This window comes from Myotis nattereri, assembly GCF_964212035.1.
Source record: "Myotis nattereri genome assembly, chromosome: 2".
Classification (NCBI taxonomy): Eukaryota; Metazoa; Chordata; class Mammalia; order Chiroptera; family Vespertilionidae; genus Myotis; species Myotis nattereri.
Window position 1 is genome coordinate 12,386,401 of NC_138076.1, and position 20,011 is coordinate 12,406,411.

At 44.4% G+C, this 20,011-nt stretch overlaps 1 protein-coding gene across 3 annotated transcripts in view; it reads left to right on the forward strand.

Moving 5' to 3' along the window:
- Nucleotides 1-20,011, forward strand: part of MTUS1 (microtubule associated scaffold protein 1) — a gene marked incomplete at its 5' end in the record, with an annotated part of 94,404 nt that overhangs the window by 54,098 nt on the left and 20,295 nt on the right. For 2 of the 3 annotated variants that reach the window (XM_081084728.1, XM_081084729.1), the window contains 2 exons: nucleotides 6,706-6,920; nucleotides 15,406-15,472. In XM_081084728.1, the coding sequence (XP_080940854.1) occupies nucleotides 6,706-6,920; nucleotides 15,406-15,472 (282 nt within the window). Of the gene's footprint in view, nucleotides 1-6,705; nucleotides 6,921-14,340; nucleotides 14,395-15,405; nucleotides 15,473-20,011 lie in introns of those variants that run through there. The other variant, XM_081084730.1, reaches the window with a different exon arrangement.

Sequence of the window (20,011 nt, forward strand, 5' to 3'; positions counted from 1 at the left end):
CTTGTCATATGGCTGTCTCTACCCACAAGGGACTCTGGGATATTGAGTGTCTGACTTCTCCACTCTCTATAGTACATGCAGGTATGAGAGGGTTAAAGCCTTATTGTAGTTTCTGCCACAGAGGAGGCAAAACAGTGATTTCTCAAAAGCTGACTCTTAGCTGCTTATACGTAAGGGGAGTACATCATTTAATAGGCTGAATTTCGCAATAGACCTTATTGTTTTTTCCCTTTTACGACACGGAAGTTTTTTGGTAATGATTACCTATTTTGTAGTTATGTCAATTAAATACTTTCAAGTCACTTTGTTGTTTGAACATAGAGATTAATATTTTGATCCCTTAAATGAATTAATTTTCAGGTTTAAAATAATACATTGAGAGAAAATGTTCTCAACTTTAGGTGTGGTTTTTATATACTTAAAATGGGTTAAAAAAAATTAATGGTTTATCAGTAGAGCATTTGCAGTGGGTATTCTATTCCTACATTGTTAAGTTTTATACAAACTTAAACCAATAATTGATGACGTGAACAATTATTTCTTAACTATCTTGGTAAGGTCCAGGTTACTGTGGGTCACTGTTCATAGAGACCACTAGACAGTCTATTAATAGTGTGTGTTAGGAGCAATATGCAGGTCAGTGGGAAATAAAGAGCTGGTTGCTCCTCAGGAAAATGAGATGGCGGATGACTGAATTTGGAAAGTTCTGTGGAGCAGGTGAGTTTAGAATAGACTCTCTTTGGAGAACAAAGAGCAGTGTTAGCGCATGACCCACACCTTCCTCACCCTGACCCACACCTTCCCCTCTCCCTGCCCTCACATTCCCAAGCGATAATCTACTCCTCTTCGTGTTATTTCCTAGCTGGAAACGTGTGACTCACCCCGGGTTCCCTTGGTCCAGCTGGTCACTAATCCTCCTGTTTTGCCTCATGGACACATTTATGTTTTGCTGCCTGTTCTTACTGCCGCTGACCCCTGAGTGTCTCCTGCTGGGCTCCCTCCTGACCATCCCCCCTCAGAGTTTCTCCCACACGCCTCCAGCCTCCGGCTCAGCGTTGTTCTGTGCCTCCTACCAGATGAAACCCTGAATGGCACGCATGTTCTCGCCCCCATGCATGCTGCCCGCCACTTCATCTTGCTGTAACACCAGGAGCACTGGCTCCCAGGGCCTCCAGGGCCTCCTGTACCTCTCTATGCCTTTGTATTTTCTGGCCTTCTCTGTCTGCCAAGTGTGCAAATGTCTATCCTGTCTGTAGAACCCCTTCTTGACAACCCCAGATCATCTGCGCCCTCCCCAGTCTGTGTACTCATTCTGCTCTCTCATTATCAAATCATATTGCCATTGTCGATGACCTATTTCTGTCTCTGCTGCCAAGAAGTTCCTTAAAAGCAAGGGCCACTTTGTTGAGGAAGACATCAGGTAGACACTCACTGGATGGAGTGTCATTTGGGCCATCGATTCTTAACTGGGCACTCCCTCTTACCAGAACACACATTGCCCAATAATTTGCACTTCAGAGCTTTGCTTTCGTGGAATATCCCAGAGTACACACCCACCGTCTAAGGCTGAGGAAATACTGACCGGAAGGACTTGTGTAGAGATAGGTATTTCTACTAAGGTTTTAAGATATATCGGTTCAAATTAAGGTAGAGAGAAGGGAAGCGGTTGTCTCTCCAGGGTGCGGGTAGAAAGAGAATGCTCGCTCGCCCATTAGTTCATTACCTACATCTTATTCACCCACAAACATTCGTTTTCAAGGCGGTATCTCATAAAAAGCACAGACCACCTAATGACTCCCTCGCATTCAGATAGGTAGATGTGTGCGAGTCCAACAGGAAGAGATTAATACTAGGGAAAATCAATTCAGCAGAGACCCCCTTGGCGTCTTCAGGCCTCCCTGTATACTACCAACCTCTTCTACATGCCTCCCTTGCTCCCCAGGACCCCAGGGAAGGTCTGGCGACCACAGAAAACCATCATGGTAGATTCTGATAAAGATTTGGTGAGTGAATGAGTAGATCAATGAGTCTACAAGACACCAGGCAACATTATGACTACATTCTGTGTTTAGTTGTGTGTTTCATGGAAACCAAGGCGCTCTCCTGGTAGGTCTTGTCTCCAAGTCGATTTTAATATTTAGAAATCCAGGATATTCAGTAAATGGCTTGTTTGGCCTTAGGATGGATGTGGCCTCAGCAGCTAGTATGTGACGATGGTTAGTCCATGTCTCTCAAAAATGGTGTTGAGTCTTGAGATGGGGATCTATATGCTTGAGTGACTTGAGCCTGAAAAAAGTGGTTCTGTTCCTCATTGTCTGCTACTTTAAGAAGATGACAAATAAGATCATTAGGCTAGTTTTTAACTTTTATTAAATTGGAGGTTTCTGAGGAGAAAGAACCAAGATAGCAAGCAATGTTATCCTGCTATTTTTCAAGTAAATATCTTTGATGCAGGACTTTTGTTTTCCTGTTGGAGGTTTCAGTTTCATTAGAATGAATCCTGGGAAGGTTGGCTCTGGACATGATAGTGGTAATTAGATAATTACCTTGTTGAGAGACATCTGAATCTATGTAGAAGTTAGCGTTTAATTTAAAAGCTTCGGGTTAAATTGATCCTTTGAAATCAGAACATATCCTGTTAATAGGTATAATAGAATATTTTATGCCTTTAAATACAGCTTTTATTATCAAAGAGGTAATATGCTAATAAATGGAATGTAAAGGCAAAGTTTGGTTCACATTATGCTCATTTCCTATTCATAATGAATCCTGTGGGATTTAAGGGAAACTGTTGTGTTTAGTAGTATGAAATACCCTATGTTTGAGCACTGGGGCTTTGAGCATCACCGGAGACTTTTGCATCATCTCTGATCTTCAGTTGAGTCAGGAGTGAGGAGGGTGAGAAGGATGCTCAGATTGGGTCATCTGCTACCATGTGGTACAATTTTGTCCTCAGGGAGCTCAGTGTTTGGAGCGGAAGATTGAGGTCACAACTTGCTTTTCCAGCTCTAGGTAGAGTGCAGCTTGTTAGCGTATTGGCTCTTTTGTTACCATTTGAAGACATGTTCTCTTAGAAGGATAATATGTCTGTTTTCTTTTCTCCTTAAATGTAAATCTATTCTGAGTATTCACATACAATAAAACTCATGTTATTTAGAATCTTGTCTAGATCCCCCAAGGAAGAAACACAGATGGACTATGTTTTCTCCATAGCTAAGTGTTAAATAAAGATTTTAAGTGCTCAGAATTCATTTTAACCATCTTTAAAAAAAAATAATACTACTTTTTCATTTTGAATAGGTAATATTTACGATGTGGTTAAAAAGTATGAAAAATGCGTTAGAATGTCTTGTATCTGTCTTGTTCCCGTTCTCTTCTCTGGAAAAGCAAACATTGTTAGTACTTTTATGTGTATTATGCAATAGCTTTGTTATGCCTTTAAGAGAAGAAAATAAAATGTGGTCTTATATTCCCATCTTTATACAATAGGGCATATTATCTACATTGTTCCTTAGTATGCTTTTTTTCATTTACCACAAGAGTTCTTAGTTCTGCCACAGCTGTGGTGTTCCACTATATAAACGTACTGTGATTTTTAAACCAGTCCTCTACTTATGGACATTCGGGTTGTTTCTTCAACCTTTTCTTTGCCAACAAGTCTGCAGTGAAAACCGCTCTATAGATGTCATTTTTCTCCCTTGTAGGATTCATAAGTGGATAAATTCTGGCTTCCCAGCTGTGAATCCAATAGTTTGTGCTAGGGTGTGTCAGAGAAGGATTCTCACCCAGCTTTTATGTCTTCAAACATCAACTTGCGTAAATGAAATTATGCAGACAGACACGACCAGAATCGTTTTAAATGCTTGAAATGAGGTTCTCAGGTAGCATTTAGCGCTGCAGCGTGATGGACAGATCTGAGGATTTTGATCACTTCCCAAGACAGAGCAGTGTCGCGGGTTTTCAGGGCTGGACACTCAGGAGCAGATGCTGATGAATGGGCTTCCCCCGCTCTTGAAATTCCAGTTCTCAGGCCACTCAGAAAGCCTGAGGGAAAAAGAGGCTGGTGTAAGGACAGCTTGGGTTTTACTGAAGCAGCCTCGTTCCCTCCCTTACTTCTCTAGCAAATACTTTCAATACAGTTGTAAGTTAAAATTTTAAAAAAATCTTGATAATACAGTGGGGAAAAAAGTAGTTCACCAAGGAGCCAAACGTAAATACTTAACTATGGCCTGACTTTGGTATAGGAGGTAATTTGCAGGAAAATATAAAATTTGGTGCTATAAAGGTAGTCCCTGTATTCTGAACCTCAGTGCGAAAAACAATGTTTAATATGCTAACTTGCATTTAATTAAATATATTTTCTTATGAAAAACTTACTAAAACTTACCGTTGAATACTAAAATTCATCTGAAAGAGTAAGTAGATGAGAATACTAAAGAATGTTTTCTCTAAAACTGTTAATATGAAAGATTTGCCACTCAGATTTTGTAAATAATTATAACCTTACAGTTTTTAAACTTTGATATTGTGTTAAAGTATAAAAAATTATTAGCATATAAAATTGTAGAAAGAAAATCAAACATTGTTAAGGATTCCAGAAATGATGAATTTAAAAGCAATGTACAATAAGTAAATGAATATTTTAATAAGTATTGGTAGGACATACAGCAGTGATACCAACCAGGAGCATGGGCGTGGGCATCTATCTACCTATGTTGCAGTACATTCTGGGTGGTCAAAGACTTAAAAGTGTTTATTGCTGTCCCGGTTTTTTTGTTGTTGTTTTGTTTTTGGTTTTGTGTAAAATATAAAAAACACTGTATGAAATCGATGCTTATATGTAAGTTTATTGAAATGAAGAGTTCTCAGATAATGGGCTTGAATGTATTAAAGTAACATCTTATCAAGGTTAATGCATACATATTTGTTTTAGTGATGAAATATATTACATTTCCACCCCATATTCCCTTTCCAAAATGTATGGGAATAGCAGAGACTTGACTTCGGAGACCTAGGTCCGGACCTTGAATCTGTCCCATAGAAGCTGCCTGTCTACACCTGGGCAAGGCCTTCATCTCTGAATACCACCTTCCCTACCAAGGGTGACGGGGAGAATGGAAAGAGAGGAAAGTGAGACCCTCTGTGAACAGTAACACATTATGTAATTATTCTTATATGTATGGGAAAAAGAAGAGTTCTAAGAACATTTTAGGAAACGATGAAATAAAGGAATACAAAGCTCAGATACTTTGACATAATTTAAAAATATTTAGATCTTTTTTCATTAATATAGTGACTGGATAAAGTTGTTCTTCCTTCAGGACTTTCATATTACGACTGTTAACTCAGTTACTTTCTCCATCTGGGGAATTGGCAATTATTGACAGACAATGACTAATGATGACTAATAAAGAATCCTGGAGAAACACTTTCCCCCTCTTTTCTAGTAATTTGAAAACACAACAGATATTTCAGTCATTTTAGAACTGAGAATTATCAAGCATGAGTACAGATACGAGTTGTTTAACTATGGAAAGCAGCCATAGAAAATGAATGCCTTTTTTTTTTTTTTTTTCTGTTTTTGGCCATTGGTTCTTGGATCATGAATACTGAGGTTTCTTTGTTTATTTTCCTTCAAGAAATCACTGTAGTTTTCCTTTCCCTGAAAAATTAGAGAAAATAATTAGTTTATAAAATTGCCTTGGTTACCACAGAATGTGGATGCCACAGCAAATGCCTGTGAGAACAAGGAAACATGTGGGTTTTTTTTTACATTTTCTGGTAGCTTTTTATTTTTTTAGATTTAGATTTGTTTTGAGTATTTGGCCTACTTGTCTCAATAAGCTAAACAGCTTGTCTCCTGCTTTCCCAATCTGTTTGACACTTAAAGTGACTGAGACATTTGGAATGGCTCCTAAACTGAACAGGTTTTCATTTAAAATAGAGAAGAGTAATTCCCAGGGCACCCTGGCACAGAAAGTGAGTAATCACTCGTCATGGAGAGTATTATTAACATGCGCTTTAAACAGGGTATTTATAGCTATTACTACTAGTTGGAAGGGGAAAACCCAGCAAAGCTTGTATTTGATAGAAAATGAAATAGTATAGTCAAGAGTCTGGTGCTCTTAACAGTGAATTTAAAGATAAGGGACAAAATGTGAGTGGATTTTAAATGTACACGATGATTCTTTAGAGACGAGGAAGTGACTCGTCGGCGGTATAAATCTTTGTACTGACCAGGCCAGCGGCAGGGAAAGGGTGGGAAGATCATAAACAATGTGTAGGGGGAGGGAAAGGCATTTAAAGTCCAATAATTTGTGTTTTTCTTTCAGCGTATGTGACCAGAATATAGAGTCAGACTAACAGCGATAGTCAGGTTTCGGTACCAGTGTACCTAGGAAATTAGAAGCTATGAAATCAACATGATTTTGCACACAGTTTTTCTGTTTCTGGGTTGCTTCATGTAGATAACTTCTCTGCCCCATAGAGAGCTTTTAAAGTCACAATGAAAGCCATTGTCTGTGTTCATGAATTCCGAACATCTAGATATGCGATTCATTCCAGTTCTCATTCACATGCTTTCCTTATGTAAACACAACTTACATGCATTTCTGTGGCTTCTCTCGTTGTATGTGAATGCATATGGTGCTTATTCTAGAAACCACAATCATATATGTCACTGCCTCTTATTAATTCCTTTTGCAGTTGAAAGCGGCAGACAAAAGACTCCCAGGAGTTTATGCATCCAAACTCAGACGTCTCCAGATGTGCTCTCCTCTGAGAAAACACTCGAGTTGGCTCAGTATAAAACCAAATCGGAGAAGCAGGGTCGGTTTATCCTGCACCTTAAGCAGCTTGTTTCCTGCGGGAACGCCAAGTTTGAAGCATTAACCGTTGTGATTCAGCACCTACTGTCTGAGGTAAGGATATGTGCCCCCCCCCTCCACCGGCAGTCTTTTCCCCTGAAGTGGGGGACCAGGATGGCAGGGGGATGTGGGGGGAGAAGGGGAGCAGTGTTCGTGGGTTGTTTTGTGAATATCTTTCCATTGATGATTGGTAAAACCCGATATAATTCATCCAGTTATGCTTTTGCCACTCACTTGATGCCCGAGTCACTCTTCAGGAATTGGGGGGGAAACATTTCTTGTCTAGATAGTCTCGTAGACCAACAATCGATCGTGAAAAGACATTTGCCTGTGATACGCTGGTGCACCTCCAGACTATACAGTAAACCCTTGACTTTGTGACCTTGATTTAACAGACTTTGGATCGAACAGACAAAATTTCCAGCCCGCATGTCATATGTGAAAATTAATACCGTGTTAATTTTTTGAAAATGTATCTTTATTTTTGAAGTATTAGAGATGTCCTTCCTTTTTCCCCACATTGACCTGCTGCACCCTGCATCCAACTTCACCACGTTATTTTCTGTGTCCATAGGTTATGCATATGTGCATGTAAGTTCTCTGGTTAATCACTCCCTACCCACACACCCATCCTTGCCTTCCCTCTGAGATTCAACCTGTTAATTTTAAAATGCTTTTAACCAAGATTTGCTTATAATTAAATTAACAGGTTTTTTTTATTGTTATTAATTCACTGTTGTTATTACTTTTTAAATATATTTTTATTGATATCAGAGAGGAAGGGAAAGGGAGAGAGAGATAGAAACATCAGTGTTGAGAGAGAATCATCAATCAGCTGCCTCGTGCACGCCCCACACTGGGATCAAGCCCACAACCCAGGCATGTGTCCTGACCTGGAATAGAACCGTGACTGGTTCATAGGTCGATGCTCAACCACTGAGCAACACTGTCGGGCAATTCACTGTTATTTTTAAAAAACTTTAGCAAATAGGTCATATGTTGAAAAAAATACTGTAGTAATTTCACCAACGTAAGTAAATATTACATATCTACAACTATAGTGTACATACTTAACTCCAGCAGTCACCACTCGAAAACAGTGTTCCGTGAGTGATTAGCACATGATCACACCCCATCTGGAGGTAATTGGTTCTGTTGTCTCGTGGCTTGACTTTCTGCAGCAGTTTTTTTTTTTAATTTTTAATTTTTAAAAATTGATTTCAGAGAGGAAGGAAGCGGGGGATAAAGAGATAGAAACATCAATGATAAGAGAGAATCATCAATCAGCTGCCTCGTGCACACCTCCTACTAGGAATGGAGCCTGAAACCCAGGCATATGCCCTACCAGGAATCAAACCATGGCCTCCTGGCTCAACCCACCCCCCTCTCTTTATTAAGGTATTACATATGTGTCCTTACCCCCCCATTGCCCCCACACCCCACTACTCATGTCCTCAAGCCAGTTTTCACACAGGCCGGCTGAAGGTTCCCACATGGGCCAAGTTGTGCCCCAGCTATATACGTTTGTTTACTCTCCATGACTGGTGAATGTACACATTTACTAGACTTAATTCAATATAAATTTAAAAGTACCGTCTGGCCAGTGTGGCTAACTGGTTGAGCATTGACCTATGTGCTGGTTCAATTCCCAGTTAGGACACATGCCTGGGTTGCAGGTTCCATTCCCAGGCCAGTCTGGGCGAGTGCAGGAGGCAATCAGTCAATGTGTCTCTCCCACATCGATGTTTCCCTTTCTCTCTCTCTCCTTCTCCCTCCCTTCCACTCTCTCTAAAAAATCAATGGGGAAAAAATATCCTCCAGTGAGGATTAACAAAAGAAAGAAAGAAAGGAAGAGAGAGAGAGAGAGAGAGAGAGAGAGAGAAAGGAAGAGAGAGAGAGAGAAAGAAAGGAAGAGAGAGAGGGATAGGAGGGAGGGAGGGAGGGAGGGAGGAAGGAAGGAAGGAAGGAAGGAAGGAAGGAAGGAAGGAAAGAAGGAAGGAAGGAAGGAAGGAAATTGATGCTAGAGCTGTTAAGAAATTTGATGATCATCAGATGGCTAGTAAGAGGAGGATCAAGACTTGAACTCACATCTAGGACACTTTGAACTGAAAATGCCCCATGAATATCCCTATGTGCCTTTCCATCCTTTGTTCAAATGCCATTACTGGGCTACTACTGCCTTTCCCGCTAACAAACACATGTTCAGATCTTTCTTATAGTGGCATCCCATCACCACCTGCATTTAACTTACATTACATTTGGCATGTTCCTTAGGCAGACAGCCGGAGTTAAAAATGCAAATTAAACAGGTCAGGCAGTTCTGCATTCCATGCCCCTCAGGAAGCAGGGGACCAGGAGTCAGCTCTTCCTTCAGCTGTGTTCTCAGTCCCTAAACACCCGTGGGCATGAACCTTCCACACTCTGTGTGATCCTGGTACTTAAAGATACTTTCTTCCCAGCCATGGCCGCCGGTGTGGCTCAGTGGATTGGGAATCATTCTGTGCACCGAAAGGTTGCCGGTTCAATTCCTGGTCAGGGCACATGCCCGGGTAGTAGGCTCAATTCCCAGTGGAGAGGGGGTGCAGGAGGCAGCTGACTGATGTTTTGCTCTCACATTGATGTTTCTCCCTCTCTCCCCCTCTACCTTCCTTCCTCTCTCTCTCAAAACCCATTTAAAAATCTTAAAAAACAAACAAACGTACTTTCTTCCCATATGACCTGGCTCCTAAACACAAGCCAAAGACACAGTATTGGGTGTCCAGTGGGAGAAAGCAATTCCCACCTGGAGGATCACCCCACAGGACGGGCACACTGACAGATGCTTTGCCAGTCAAAGCAGGGCAAAATCTTACTGCGTTTTAGGGATACTTTACTGTGTGTGAATGTCATCGTATACCTAATGTAGGTCCTAGTGCCTATGTAATTGTGACTCCACCAAATTTCTAAAAATTCAGTCAAAACTCCCTCTTTTATGAAGACTTTCCTGATCCTTCTAGTTCTATGTCTACCTACTGTCTGGCTTCCAGGTGCACTTACATTTCTGTAGCTCTCTACCTTATAGGTAACCAGCTAGCACTTGTTTTTGCTTCTTTTTAAAAAAAAATATATTTTATTGATTTTAGAGAGGAAGGGAGAGGGAGAGAGAGAGAGAAGCATCAATGATGAGAGAGAATCATTGATTGGCTGCCTCCTGCATGCCCCCTACTGGGAGTTGAGCCCGCAACCCAGGCATGTGCCCTTGGCCAGAATCGAACCTGGGACCCTTCAGTCCGCAGGCCGACGCTCTATGCACTGAGCCAAACCAGCTAGGGCTTGTTTTTGCTTTTTAAGACAGGAAGCTCACTGGGAGCAGATCTGTGTCTAGCTCTTTCTTAGACCATCCAGCAGCCATGGTAGTGCCTTATGTTTAATAGACATACAATGTATATCCGAATGCACAAACGGATGAGTAGAGAGGAGGGAATCCAAGATGCGAGTTGAACATATGAAGTCTTAATGTGTATGTTCTTTGCTAGCTCTTTATAATCAACTGGAGGCCTGGTGCACAAATTCGTTCATGGGTGGGGTCCCTTGGCCTGGCCGGCGATGGGGGCAGATCAGGGCCCTCTCACCCAGTCTCGATTGGGCGGATTGGGGCCGGCCAGGGGGGAAGGACTGCGGGAGGTTGACTGGCCCTGGGAGGTTGGCTGGCCGTGGGAGGTTGGCTGTGGGAGCACACTGACCACCAGAAGGCAGCTCCTGCATTGAGCGTCTGCACCCTGATGGTCAGTGCATGTCATAGCTTAGGCTTTTATATGTATAGGTTAGCAAATATTTACTGATTGCCTAATGTGTGCAGGGCACTGTCATAAAACAGTTGGGAAGGAAAGACATAACCAGGGGGAAAGTGAAGCAATTTCTTCAAAAACGATTTTCTCTTAACCCTCTATTACAGAAGTGATTGATTGATTGATTGATTGATATTTCGACCTGTAAATATAGAACTTGTAGATGTAGATTGATCTGTATATGCATATATATCTTGTTATTGCTAATTTTTTCTAATTGGTTTTGGAGCTTTAGATTATGGGTAAAAATTGTTGATTATAGGGCATACTGGAACATTAACTTTATCCTTTTGTTGCAAGTCTATTTAATAACTGTAACTTTCCCACTTTAGGGGCAGACACAATTCAATACATACTGGAAGTTCTATGAAATGTTTCATGTATCTGGAAAACTAATACCACATTTTCTATTCCTCAAAAGGACACAGTAGGGTTTTAGTTCTAATTCTCGCTTTGCCCTTGCATAGTTGTACAGCATTCTGTGAAGACTGCCCCAGGGGAGAACAGGGTTGGTAGCAATCCCAATTTCTTCATAAAAGGGTCTGTGGATGAGTTTCTAGGTAAGCCTGAACAGGATCGAGGTCACCCCCCAAACCTCTCACTGATCATCCAGTGTGCCTCCAATTCTATTTTTGCAGGAGGAATCTAACATAAAGTAGCACCTAAACAATGGTGAATTTTGAGTGACACCAGCAGTCTCCTATAAGTAAAATAGTCTTGAACAAAAAATATAGTGGACACGATTGTGTGGGCACTGGGAAGGAGGTGGGGCGTTGCCCACATCTCAGCCGTCTGACGTGGCTCTTTCCTGCAAACCCCTAAGCTGCGCATGCTCTTCGACAGCCAGCAAATTCAGGCCCGCTGATGGGATGCCGGCCAGACGCTAGCTAAGTGCCTGTGGCCCAGGACGTCCTAATTAAATTGTGGTGAATCCATTTTTTTCTTGGAGCACTTCATATCTTTATGAGTATAAAAGCATTTTTCTATCTGGAGTCCCACCTCCCTCTTGGAATTCTGCATGTTATATGCTACAAAGGGAACGAAATAAACTTGTTATCTGGACTGTAATGACTTTATGATCTAAGACAGGAACACTGATATGGGAGCAGCTGAATGAAAAGAAATAGGCAATCCGTATCTTAGTGTCAAAATACATTTTGTCATCTAGAAGTAAAGGGTAAAGTGTCTTAAAGGGCAAGCTACCAGAAAGAGTTGGGCAGAAACTAACAGTATGGGACTGTTACGGTCAGGGCTCTGTGGCCAGCATTTCCCAGAGGATCATAGTTAAAGCCCTTGGATTTTCCGTTGTCCGGTACTGCTTCCCCTCCGATGAGGTCATCTGCTTTGAGACATGATAAGAGAATTGGGCCTGGACATTTCAGTTCTATCTATGTGCCAACCTTCTCGAAGGCAGGGACCATGTCTTAAATTTCTCTCATATTTTTCCCCAGCATCTGGACTGGTGTTTGGTCAGTTGATATTGAGTAATAATTTTCGAACCAACCCAGAAGGATAAATATGCTGTCTAGGCATTTGGAGAAGAGGGAAGGGTATCTGTGATTGACATGTAGCCTTCCCCAAAGGTTTGCATAAGGGCCCAGGTGAAGCAGACCAGGCATTGCCGAGTGCGTAGGTGGGACATGCATGACGAGCATGCCTTGGACAGGGGAGTCAGGAATCTAAAGAGCAGTTGCGTGATTGAGGTTCATGGAATCGGGGTGATGTTTATTTTTGTGTGTGTGTGTAAATCAGTGGAAGACTCGGGTGTTTAGATGTGCAAGGAATATGGGATGATGTGGCAGCCCTCTGACAGGTAGTGTGGAGGGATGCTTCCCACAGCCCAGGGAGGGTTGGCGAGGATCAGGACGAGGGTGGAGGTAGTTCGAATAGGAAAGAGCAATTCAAGACACACCAGGAAGGAAAAACTGACTCGGGCACACCCAGGTAGACAAAGAAGAGTCAAGATGACCTCACGGTGTTCCTGTTCCTGTTCCTGGGCTTGACAGAGGTTGGAAGGTGTCCATGGCTCTGGGCACGGAGGGCAGGAGGGTAGGGTGCGGTAGAGTTGGGAGAAATGGCAGATGCTACTGAAACTCCTTGTCCCCAAAGGCCCTTTAATCAGCAAAACCATCACCTGGTAGAGATCTGTGATAGGATGTACAAGTTTTCACAAAGTGACTCCTGGAAATTATATACCAACTTAATTTTTTATGGAAGTTTGAAAAGTGGTAGAACTTCTGGCCAGCTCTTCTTTCTGTTGGCAATCATGGCACCGTTGGAAGAAGTGAATTAGAAGCCAGTTGACTGAAAGTGTTGCAGGATTGCTTGCATCTAGTGAAGCTGTCTTCTGATTTTCTTGTCGCTTGAGTGACAAAACTTGCCGATACTTGAACTAGATTACTAAGCATACAAAACTAAAGCTTCATTAGAATGTACAAGATTAAGAGAAGTATGTAGTGTATGTATTTTTCAATTTTCTTCTAATTTTCTTCTAATTTTATTCAGGTTGGTTTTCCACAGACTTTTAATTTCTACATTAGAAAACCCATTACTTGTTGATTTTTAAAATATATATAATTGTTTTGATTTCAGAGAGGAAGGGAGAGGGAGAGAGAGAGATAGAAACACCAATGATGAGAGAGAGAATCATTGATTGGCTGCTCCTGCATGCCCCCTGGGGATTGAGCCTATAAAGTGGGCATGTGCCCTTGACCAGAATTGAACCCGGGACCCTTTAGTCCACAGACTGACACTCTGTCCACTGAGCCAAACCAGCTAGGGCTACTTGTTGATTTTTAAAACCTGGACTAACTGATCTGTGATTTCAGAACAGCTCAGTGCTGCATTTTAAAAATCAAGCATTCGGCATACCATCGAGGCCAAAATGACTCAGTGAGAAAGTGTTTCTTAAATTTCCGTCACTGTTAAATATCCAAATGACAGTGCGGGTGTGTTGGATGCTCTCAAATCAGAATTTCACACGTTTTCTTAAAACACCAGAGGACCGTATTCTAAGCATTCAAATGAAATCTTGCAGAAAACACCATTAGTTATAGAAAGGCATTTTATATTCCAAGTCACAACACACACACACACACACACACACACACACACACACACGCTTTTGTGGCTGTTCACCAAGTTCATAGGCTCGTCCACATACAGGTGTCAGAGATCAAGTTTCCCTTTCCTGTTAGTAAGTGTGATCATCTAGTGACCTCAATTAGGGGGAGCATCACAGCGCTCACAAATCTAAGAATCACTCCATTATCCACGCAGAGCAGGTCAGTCCTCCTTTCCCCTGCACCAGCTGAGATTTAAGTAAGTGCCCATCGATCAGCCTGACGTCTGGCTCTCGTTTTCCATAAATGAAGGGCTGTGGCTTTAAGTGATCGCAGGCTGCCTGTGCCAAAGGCACTCGCTGCAGCATCAGCCTGTGTGCGGAGAGGTGAGGCGCGGCGGCAGAGGCAGACGCTAACCTGCAGGACCAGAAGTAAGGCTAACCCAGGACCAAAGGCCCGCCTCCCGGCAGAGCTGCCTCCCGGTGGAGCTTCGGATGTAGACACACCGGCTGGTGGGTGGCGTGGCCACCTGTGCGCTTTGCGGGCAGTGCAGGGGGTGGGGGGATCGGAGACAGAAGCTGGAAAATGGGCTGCTCCGGCAGCAAAATGTGCCTCTATTCTCCATGTGCGGCGACAAGGGTAATTAGTATTTGTTTCTAGTGCTTTTCTGGAGGAATGTCAGGGACGGAGGCAGAGGTCTGTGGAATGAGGGGAAATGCTCAGTGACAAGTGACTCCCGGCTGCAAAGGCCGGTCTCGGGATCTCTGCAACACTGTGATCGAGATGTGGTGGGGGCTCCTCTGGGCTGCTCCGAGGGGGGCATTTTCAGGGAGCTGTGACTCCCGCCTTTTCCTCCCTCCCCCCCTGGGTTGGGGGCTCTGCCTGGTGAGGAATGGTATCTAATTGCTGTGTCTGTGTGAGCGTGTGAGCATGTGTGATGGCTGTGAGTTGCTGGTCACTGGGAAATTCTTTCTGGCGAGATTGAAAACTGCTTTGTTACTACTGAGACAGCTGCCTGCTTTTCTTCGATTCACTTCTCTAGCATCTACTCAAGAATTGTAGCGGATTCCGAATGTTATCATCTTCAGAAAACCGTGTGTCTAGCTGAGTCAAGTCAGTTTAGTTTTGTCTTTATTAAAGGGTTATTTTTTTCGCCTCCGCTTTATAACAAACTTCGTGTCTTCCTTTTAGAAGTAAAGGACTGTGACAACTTTTTTTTATGAGTATTTGCAAATACAGGACAAAGTGCGCACAGGCGCAGATGCCCGGAACATTAAATATTTATCTAGGACTGATTAGGCCTGGCTTGCCCTTGGAGGAGGAGACTGCATCACGTCTTCAGCGCAGCGCGCGTCCGCATCCGCGGCAAGGCTTTGCCCGGAGCGCGGCTCAGAGTAAACATTTCTCAGTGCCTTCCGTGGAAGTGTCATGAGGCCCTGAGAAAATACAGATATTTTTGGGGGGAACTCGGATTTCCTTCACGGAGGGACAGCTGTGTTTTCGAACAACACACGCTGTCAGCCTAAACGATTCACATCTCAGCCTCTCAGTGCCGAGTCTCGTCTTTCGGGCGATAACAAATGTGCGCCTCGCTGAAGCTGAAAGGGACCCCCCTGACAGCCGGAGTAACCTGATGTTTGTCTTCCGCAGCGGGAGGAAGCCCTGCAACAGCACAAAGCCCTATCTCAAGAGCTCCTGAGCCTCCGGGGAGAGCTGGGTAAGAGCTTTTCTTCTTGGGGAGGGTTACGGGGCGAGGGGCAGACCGGCCAGTGTGGTCTGCCCATCCGTCTGCGTTGTGGCTGGAGGTGCCCCCTCTGGCATCACCGTGCAAACACTTGCCACCGGCATTTCTTTTGAATCTTGGCGGCCTGACCTGCAGTTCACAGAATTCCTGGCACTGCTCTGATGAAGCCTAGCAGAGCTGCTGATGGCCAAAGCATTCCTCTCCCCAAAGACAGGGACAGGCGCCTTCTTGTAATCGTGAGGGTTCCTGTGCAATCATTCCGTCATATTATTTCCCGAACCACTTTTCCCACTGAAGGGTGGTGAGACCGTCCCCTCATAAAAGGGATTGCGGCACGCTTCCTGGGGAATGGGTGTGGGGGGTGAGTGTAAAGTGTCTGGAGAAGGCTCGTTTCTGTGCTGATCTTCCTATTTGATGGGGCTGATGGTGAATCAGGACCCAGTTCCACGGGCAGCCATGTGCCTCTGAGGTCTGGCGCGCTCGCCACCCAGGTCCGCTGTTCCAGGCCGGCCTCTGTTTCAGTTCGGGTCCCTCCTGGGAGAGTCCTCAGGGTTGGGGTGCGTGCAGCAGACAGTACTGCCTTCCCCTACCCCAGCCACCGGGTGGGAGTGAGCTGCTGCCTCTGGGTCCCCCGTGTGCTGTGGGCACCTCAGCCCCAGAGAATCCGCTTTCGCTGTAGCTTCAGCCAGGCCTGGGGATGTTCACTGAAAGGCGAATTCCTTGCCCTTTGCAGTTTTCTGCGTATGCTGACGTCGCCACACAAAGTGTGTGTAGGTGTATGTACAAATAATGCAAAGGCAGCAGCCAGAGACAAAACTGTGTTCACCCAGTTCTAGGAGAAACTGCTCATTTTGCTTGGGGTGAGACCAGAGTTGAAACACCGTCAGCCTAATGTGCTGGACTCGGACACTCCGTTCTCCCCAGGCGAAGCCCAAATGGCCCGTAGCGTGGGCTCAAGGCCTCTCTGTGCGCCTCTTCCCTCTTCACTTCTCCCTGCGCGGCAGCGCCAAGCTCCTGATTCTGATAGCTGGCGGGGCGCCCTCGCTCCCGCCCTCATTCCGGGCTGTGGAAATGAAGGGCTCTGTATGGGAAAGTCATGTCTAGGCAGATGCCACTTCAGGACCCCAAAGACTTGAGAGTTCTTGGGGAACAGATCCCAAAAAGCACAGCTGAGAACCAGCTCCCTGAGACTTCAGGCTCTCGCCCTGGGACTTAACGAGGCTTCTGCGCTTCTGATCACCCACATGACCAGCCTAAGGTGCTCTTCGCTGGGCCTTGGGTAATGTAACGGCTGTAGAGGCAGATCCGGCCAGAGGCCCTTTTTGTGTGTTTCACTCACCGTAACCCAGTGCGGGGGAGATGAGCCTTCCTGCTGGCTCATGTTTCAGCATCTCCCAAGACAAGACGGGAGATGAACACTGCTCTCATTCACTCGGCTTGAATGGGGCACCCTCTCTAGTGGAGAGCATAGTTAATGATTTGAATGGGGACCCAGGTACTCAGCCCGACAGGAAGTGGCCCTCACCCTCGGCACCCGCTCTCAGCTTTCTGCCTGTGATAAGAGAGCGTGCTCTGGTGTCCTCTCCTGCTGTTATCAGTGTCGGGATGCAGCGGTTGGCCCGTCCGTCCGTATCATTCGGTCACCCGAGGCCAGACTTGGAGAATGTCACTGGGGCTATCGAATCAGGTTGAACTGCTCAGGTAACAGTGTGAAGCATTTGGGGACAGGGGTTCTGATTCTGCGAGGAGGCAGAATAGAAGCCTTCAGCTGGTTCTTCTGAGGAAGCAGGCAGGAAGGATCTCTCAAAGCTGCCGGTTTGAGTGTTTGTAGCGTGAACTGAGAAAGAAACAGGTTCCCACGGTGAAGTTGAAAGCTCAGTCTTAAAATTGGAGGCAGTTGTGAAAAGTGGTGAGACGGTCCAGGTTCAACTCTTTGGTAGCCGGGAGGCCTGGGGCAAGTCACAGGACATGTCTCCTGTCCTGTTTCATCCCCTGTGAAAGGCCTGTCCCAATTGCCTGCCTCAAGGGTGGTCATGAGGATTACATGTGGTAACACGTTGTAAAATATTTAGCACCAAGTCCTAACGGCTAGTAGACATGTAGTTGGTGTTAAGATGTATGCAGTTTGCAGCTGGGTAGTAATGAGCCACATTTGCTGTTGTGTGACATCATAGACTGCACTGGAGAAAGGAATGTTACTTAGGCAAAGTATTAATAGAGACCCCCCAGGACAAGCTGTTTGTCTTTCACACTCAAAGGGAAGTGGGCCCTAACCAGTTTGGCTCAGTGGATAGAGCATTGGCCTGCGGACTCGAGGGTCCCCGGTTCGATTCTAGCTAGGAGCATGTACCTTGGTTGTGGGCACATCCCAGTGGGGGGTGTGCAGGAGGCAGCTGATCGATGTTTCTAACTCTCTATCCCTCTCCCTTCCTCTCTGTAAAAAAAAAAAAAAAACCAATAAAAATATATTTTAAAAAAAAGGTGGTGGTGGTGGTGGGGGGTGAGTGGGACGTGATCGATCCCTGTCTGATACAGTAGACGTGCTTGGGGTGTGGTTTTTGTCCATTCATTTGTTAGTTTTTTTGAATGCAGTTTCCTCACTGGTGATGTGAAGCAAATGTGTACTTTGCTGGCTTTTTGGGGAGCTTGAGTGAAATGGTGACATATATGCAGTTGCTGGGGTCCAACCCCAGCGGGTCCAGGGACCCCAGCATGCAGTAACTGGCATAGTGCCAGGTCCATCATGGGAACTCAAGAAGAGAGAGCCGCCCCTGTCGCCATCATCTAAGCATTCACCTTTTCCCTCCAAAATAAAGGACGGGCCATTGGTGTGTCTCTCTCACTGGGTAATTTTTGTTTACCTTCTCTGCAAAAACTGAGGTAAGGTTCCCACACGCCAAGCACTGCAAAGAACAGGGAACAGCTCATAAACTCAGGAGCGCTGCAGCCCAAATGGAGTCTGCGCTACTGCCCTTCGGAGCCTACCTCGTCCGCTCTGTTGACTGACGTTCCCATTGTCCTCTCACTCGCCACCCTGACAAGTGGCCTGGGCTGCCCGGCTAACCCAGCTTGCTCAACCCTGCAGCCTGCACACTGCTGCTGTCTGTGCCGAATCCTCATCCAGGAATAGCTTTCCCTTTGCTCCTTCCAAACCCCCCTCTCGACCACCTTAGAACACAACCATGAGGCTTCCTTCGCTCCAGTGAGCCCTCGATCCTTCCACGCATGCGTTTACTATGTCTTGTATCTTCCCATTGTCTTCAGATGGTAACTCCTTAATTGCAGAGACTCTTTCCTGTTCCCTCTGGAAAAATATATAATCTGCTTTTCGTTTTTATGGGTGCCTAATCAATATTTATGGGCGTTTGAGGCTTTAGAGTTCCTTTTTATTTAAAAACAATGTATGAAAATTAAAATCTTGAAGTGAGAGGAAAATCGCCATAGCTCCACTATCCTGGCATACTTTTATTTTCGTATATTCTTCTTTTTTTAATTAAATCTTTATTGTTCAGATTATTACAGTTGTTCCTCCCCCCTCCCCCCCTAGCTCCCTTCCACCCGGTTCCCACCCCACCCTCTACCCTTACCACCACCACCCCCACTGTCGTCATCCATAGGTGTACAATTTTTGTCCAGTCTCTTCCCGCACCCCCCACACCGCTTTCCCCTCAAGAATTGTCAGTCTACTCCCTTTCTATACCCCTGATTCTATTAATATTCACCAGTTTATTCTGTTCATCAGATTTTTTTATTCACTTGATTTTTAGATTCACTTGTTGATAGATGTGTATTTGTTGTTCATAATTTTTATCTTTACCTTTTTCTTCTTCTTCCTCTTCTTAAAGAATACCTTTCAGCATTTCATATAATGCTGGTTTGGTGGTGATGAACTCCTTTAGCTTTTTCTTACTGTGAAGCTCTTCATCTGACCTTCAATTCTGAATGATAGCTTTGCTGGGTAAAGTAATCTTGGTTGTAGGTTCTTGCTGTTCATCACTTTGAATATTTCTTGCCACTCCCTTCTGGCCTGCATAGTTTCTGTTGAGAAATCAGCTGACAATCATATGGGTACTCCCTTGTAGGTAACTGACCGTTTTTCTCTTGCTGCTTTTAAGATTCTCTCTTTGTCCTTTGCTCTTGGCATTTTAATTATGATGTGTCTTGGTGTGGTCCTCTTTGGATTCCTTTTGTTTGGGGTTCTCTGCGCTTCCTGGACCTGTAAGTCTATTTCTTTCATCAGGTAGGGGAAGTTTTCTGTCATTACTTCTTCAAATAGCTTTTCAATATCTTGCTCTCTCTTTTCTTCTGGCACCCCCATAATTCGGATGTTGGTACACTTGAAGTTCTCCCAGAGGCTCCTTACACTATCTTCATATTTTTGGATTCTTTTTTCTTTTTGCTTTTCCAGTTGGGTGTTTTTTGCTTCTTCGCATTTCAAATCTTTGACTTGATTCTTGCGATCCTCTAGTCTGCTGTTGGATCTCTGTATAATATTCTTTATTTCAGTCAGTG